The sequence below is a fragment of the Anneissia japonica genome, unplaced genomic scaffold (genome assembly GCF_011630105.1).
Source record: "Anneissia japonica isolate Jap-2015-1 unplaced genomic scaffold, ASM1163010v1 scaffold2207_len539183_cov196, whole genome shotgun sequence".
NCBI classification, from domain to species: Eukaryota; Metazoa; Echinodermata; class Crinoidea; order Comatulida; family Comatulidae; genus Anneissia; species Anneissia japonica.
Genome location: NW_022699997.1, coordinates 489,599 through 495,022, shown reverse-complemented (window position 1 = coordinate 495,022; position 5,424 = coordinate 489,599). Strand labels below are relative to the sequence as shown.

General features: G+C 31.5%; 1 protein-coding gene across 1 annotated transcript in view; it reads right to left on the bottom strand.

Annotated features, from left to right (window-relative positions):
- LOC117103264 overlaps positions 1 to 5,424 on the bottom strand; it is a 66,660-nt gene that overhangs the window by 13,614 nt on the left and 47,622 nt on the right. Inside the window, exons 47-51 of the mRNA XM_033243833.1 lie at positions 5,081 to 5,227; positions 3,628 to 3,732; positions 2,462 to 2,704; positions 1,935 to 2,177; positions 303 to 545 (exon numbers count right to left, since the gene is read on the bottom strand). Of these exons, the coding sequence (XP_033099724.1) occupies positions 303 to 545; positions 1,935 to 2,177; positions 2,462 to 2,704; positions 3,628 to 3,732; positions 5,081 to 5,227 (981 nt within the window). The remainder of the gene's footprint in view (positions 1 to 302; positions 546 to 1,934; positions 2,178 to 2,461; positions 2,705 to 3,627; positions 3,733 to 5,080; positions 5,228 to 5,424) is intronic.

Sequence of the window (5,424 nt, the reverse complement as noted above, 5' to 3'; positions counted from 1 at the left end):
TTTAAAAAAACTTATAATACAATACTTATACAAAGTTATTTAAAGGTGAATATTCTATTAATTATTTACAATACATTCAATAATTAATCGCAACCGCTACAAACATATTTAAAAGAAATTCATTGAAAAATTCTATTCAATATCAATTAAAAATTCAACAACAACAATACAATTAGCTGTAATAGTCTTGTGTTTAATCTTAAAAATATCTTCCGATGTATAATAAGTGAACAGCAGAGCTAAAAATTATATAGACAAATATAAGTAAAAATAGTTCTAGCACAAGTTAGCTTTTTTTTTACCTTGAACTGCTAAAGTGAACTCGCAAATGCCTGTGTTTCCAGAGGAATCTGTTGCTTCATATCGGATAGTGTAAGTTCCTATTGCAAATATGTCATTTGACGAATATGTCATAGTTTCAGATACAATTTGAACATTGTCTGACGGGGATGATACTGTCCACGAGACCTGTGTTTCGTTTGAAGAAGGTGACGCAATTACGGTGAACGAATTCGGGCATACTTCATATGTTGGATCCTCATTGTCTTCAAAAGAACAATATTTATGAAAATGTTTACAATTCATATATAATAACGATAATAAAAAAATTGACAATAATACTAATGATAATAATAATGATAATGCTGATGATTGATAATGACGATAATAATGGCAGTTGCGTTTATTACCACCCGTTACACTTTAATTAGTTTTTGTATTTCCCTTTATTCTGTTAATATGAACCTTTATGATCAGTTAGTTCTAAGCTCTATATTTTGTTATAAATATCTTGTAATGTTAGTTAGTTGTCTGTTAGTTTTAGCTCCATATTAACTTGCAATTCATACAGCAACTCTGTAAATAATACGGTCCTGTAAGACTACCGGTACCATACCACATAGACCTACATGCCATGTTGATAAATTTTACTTTGTATATACATTTTAGCTTAATTTACTCCTAGTTTAAGTTTATTATTTTTCTCTTATATTTGGATGCACCGTTGGGTATTGTCCAACGTGTGCCACTGTTACGAAAGTGATATCCATTAAATTGATTGATTGATTGATTGAGTACCAGCTAAGCATATCTGCAACATAATTTTAACCTTCTGATTTTGAAATTAAAAACAATGAAGTCATATGTGAGTATTTTGATATTATGATTACACATGCCACCATATTTTGAATTAGTTTATGTGACTGTTTCTTTGAAGGTCTGTATAATAATGAAAACTCACTGATACAATATATTTGCAAAATGAATAATTAATAATGTATCGTTTTTATTTAAAAACCAAAATAAAATCATTAACAAAAATAAAAAATAATTTTGCATCCATTTCCACGAGCAGGAAACATAAGCTCAATAAAAGCCTTGTATAACAAACTTCTCTGTTGTCACACGCCTTCACTCGAGGTTAAGCCTAGTACAATGCGGAGCAGATAATTGTAGGCCTACACAATACTTTTTTGGTGGTGATCGGGCAGGATACAATACCGTACTCTTTTCCGAGTAGTAAACTGCGTTCTTTAACGTTTTCCGTGATTCACGACACACTAAATGGATACCACCCCGCTTAAATAACTGAGCTGTGGTAATTAACAATATTTCAAGACATACCGTAAGTGATATGTTGAACATAAACATGTAGATTATACAGTATATGTTTTAAAAGCAAATGTAATTAAAGGGTAGCACCTTGTTTTGAATAATGAATTTATTTGTGACATTAGATATAAATACCTTCTTCATGTGTGCTACCTGAGCCTGCCTGTTTCTCAAATAAATTAGTTAAAGCAATGTTCTTTTTATTTTAATTGTTTTCATTGATACCGTAATACGACTAATATTATGGCTCATATTATAGATTACTTTGTACTAATGTACAATATAAAGTTAGTTTACTAGGAATCAATTCATCAAAAAATTACCTGTAACTACAACCTCAAATATACATTCCGCATAGTTTCCCGATCGATCTGTTACATTGTTGTAGATTGTGTGTGTTCCTACAGGTAGGTCAACAGGAGATAAATGGCTGTTGTATTCTTGATTGACTTGGTCATTATCCTGGATAACCAATGTTCTCCAAACGACTGAAGATGTGTTCAAACCAACGTCAGTATTGAAATTACGCTGACCGGGACAATTGGTGTACACTGGAGGAGTATCGTCTGTTTTTCACAACAATGATAACAACCACATTAAATGTGTGGACAATATAATAACTGTCTCTTATACACATCTAGATGTGTATAAGAGACAGAAAAAAGGTACATATACAGTGTTTAAATAAGGACATGATAGAACATCGTAGGCTACCCTGTAGCTTTTCAACGAATAAAGTCCTATAAAAGTCACTGTGTAATAAAATGCCTCCGACGTCTTCCTCAATACAGACAAGATGTTAATATAATGTTATCATAAACTTAAACACAACAATTGTATTTTATCGTACCATAGACGGTGACATAAAACATTACAGATGCCTGGTTTCCAGCTGCATCATATGCAACTATAGTGACGTCAGTAACCCCTATATTAAATGGACTGCCGGATAAATGTTCTGGTACTACTGCAATTACTCCAACATTGTCGTCTACTACAGGCTGGTTCCAGGTAGCAATGGCAGTAGGTCCTGATTCATCAGCTGTTAATGTTATGTTCGGTGGCTGTGTGGTGAACACAGGCGACTGGTCATCTAGACAACAAGTGCATTAACAGTATTATGCCCAAAAGATATTTCTATCCACTATAGATCATAACATGATCTAAAATAATTGTAAAGTTGATTAAAAACAACACAAGTCCAGGGAACAAATCTATGTATTTAAAATGCCAATCATATTATTAATCAGACAGCCAGTGAGTTAAACAATTAGGAAATGTTTAATTGAATCCCCAAGTTAAATATATTATGTTTATTCAAAAATAGGAATACTACCCAAAGCTGTCTTAACACACATTATGTTAGCTCAAACATTTCATCATCGAATTTTTGTTGAACTGTGTGGGAAGTTTTACTGAACAATATGCCAGACACAAGCTACAAGGATCGTGGTAAAAATTTTCCAAATGGTTATAATTATAATAAAAATATATGCATTCTGACAATTACTCCTTTGTATGACACAAAACTATTTAAATATTTATTAAAAATTCGCAAAACAAGACAATCCACATGTACAAATAAGCTAAGAATATTATTTAAAAAAGGAAAATGTAGGCTAATATTGCATGAGCCTATGTATGACAAATTATATGGAATAATCTGCCATATTAGGAACCATGATATCTTTTTAAAAAATCCCATTCAAATCTGAAATTTATAAAATGTTTAGTCAGATTTTTTTTCAATGCTGTAATTTAATAAAGTTGTTACCTCAGACCATATTTTATCCAAATTACAGGTTTATTATCCTGGTCATTAGTAACATTATACAAAGGCAGGACTTGGTGAAACGGTCTGTTAGTCTGCCACCAGTCAACAAATCAATAAATTAATCACACAATGTATAATTAATCAATGAATGCTTATTTTCTAACTGAAAATAATTATAGCATATATGGCCATATATAGATGAAATTAATATAAAAACTTTATGGTGATTTGAAACAACATACCTGTTACAGTAACATAAAATATACAAAATCCTGTGTTGCCACTTAAATCAAAAGCAGTGTAAATGACGGGATTAGCTCCCCCAAATAGATACACGAATTCATCATCTGTTGGCAAAAATAGCATGTAAAATAGCATAGTATTAAAGCATCTGCTAATAATGATTTAGTATAGTGACATTTGATAAATCAAAAGCAAACACACTTTTTAAGATTTCCTTATATACAATTAATTAATAATCAATTAAATACAATACAAATTAAACAATTTTTATTTTAACTGCTAGCATTAACCAATGATTATGTTTATTCTTTAAATTCTTTATTGCAATTTAAAACAAAATTGAAGTAGAACAAAGCATAAAACAAGCAATAAAAATACAAATTCAGTAAAGAAATTTTCCTAAATACTTAAATTAATAAAAATTCCATACAACAAACTAATAAAAACAAAAAAGCCAATAAATTGCAATTAAGTAGAAAAACAAAAATACAGGGAAATTTTTTTTTAAATTTATAATAATACACAATAATTTTCATAATTAAACAAAAAAAAATTCAGATGCAGGTACATTATGTACATAACAATTAATAATGGGTAGAAATACAAAAGTATAGGCAAATTCAATTTTAAATTAACTTTGGTTTAAAACTTAACTTTGGTTTTGCCCAGAATATGTGCCTTTATGCCTTTAGCATGACAGTTCAATTGAAATTAGTATACAGTAAATAATATCAAACATGCCTATACTAATTTAATAGGATGTAATGCAGTTTGATTTATATAGCACATTATACCGGAGTCTCAAAACACTTGAGGTGTTGACTAGCTCCTACAGTAACTTTCTTCTCCCCTAAGGGTCTCTTCATGTCTGAGCTCCCCAGTAAGCCGGTACCTTCTATCACTCCTCTGTCCACAACAGGGGCTGCATGAACCAGTACACCGGGTTAGACCCCTACTTGTGTCAAAAGTACACCGCCAAATTGCGCACCGGACCTATATTATGGCTGTAGGTTGTGGCATCCCTAACTTAACCGCTCGACAATTTGCCTCGCCATAAATGGAGGAATTTGTTTGACATTTAAAATGAAATTCACAAAGTTATGATAACTTATTTGTTAATAATTAGTTGATATTAAATATCAACAAATCATCAGTGTATGTTTGGCGCAGCGTGAAAGGTTTGGTTTCCCAACCTCGAGGTCGGGGTTTCAATCCCTCGCTGTGCATTTCGCTTGTGTCCTTGAGCAAGGCACTTTATCTGCATTGCTTCTCTCCACCCAAGAGTATAAATGGGTACCTGGTGGGGTTGCTTGCTCCTGCGCTGAATACAGCAGCAACACTTAGCATGTGGATCCAATGACCAGGGACAGAAGCGCTTCCTATCTTCAAAGAAAGGCGCTATATAAATAAATATGATTAGATTAGATTATAAAATTTCATAAAATGGCGTACTTGGTTGGAAATTCGAGACTGTAAATGGAGTTCCTGCATTATCAGTTGCCATTGGTGGAGCCCAAGTAACTCTAGCAGTTCGCTTATCCTCATCAGTTGGCTGCGTAATGTTTCCTGGACAATCCATAAACTCTGGTGGTTCTCCATCTGTTATTCCATAAAAAATATAAAAAAGTTAAATTATTATACATCGGCCGACTGAATTTAAAATACATAAATATAATAGTGTAGCTATAACCAGACTTCACTGATAAAATCATCACATTTCATTTATTTAAAATATTTAAATTTCATTTATTTATTTAAAAAAAAAAAAAAAAAAAAAAATTTTATAAAAATTTATT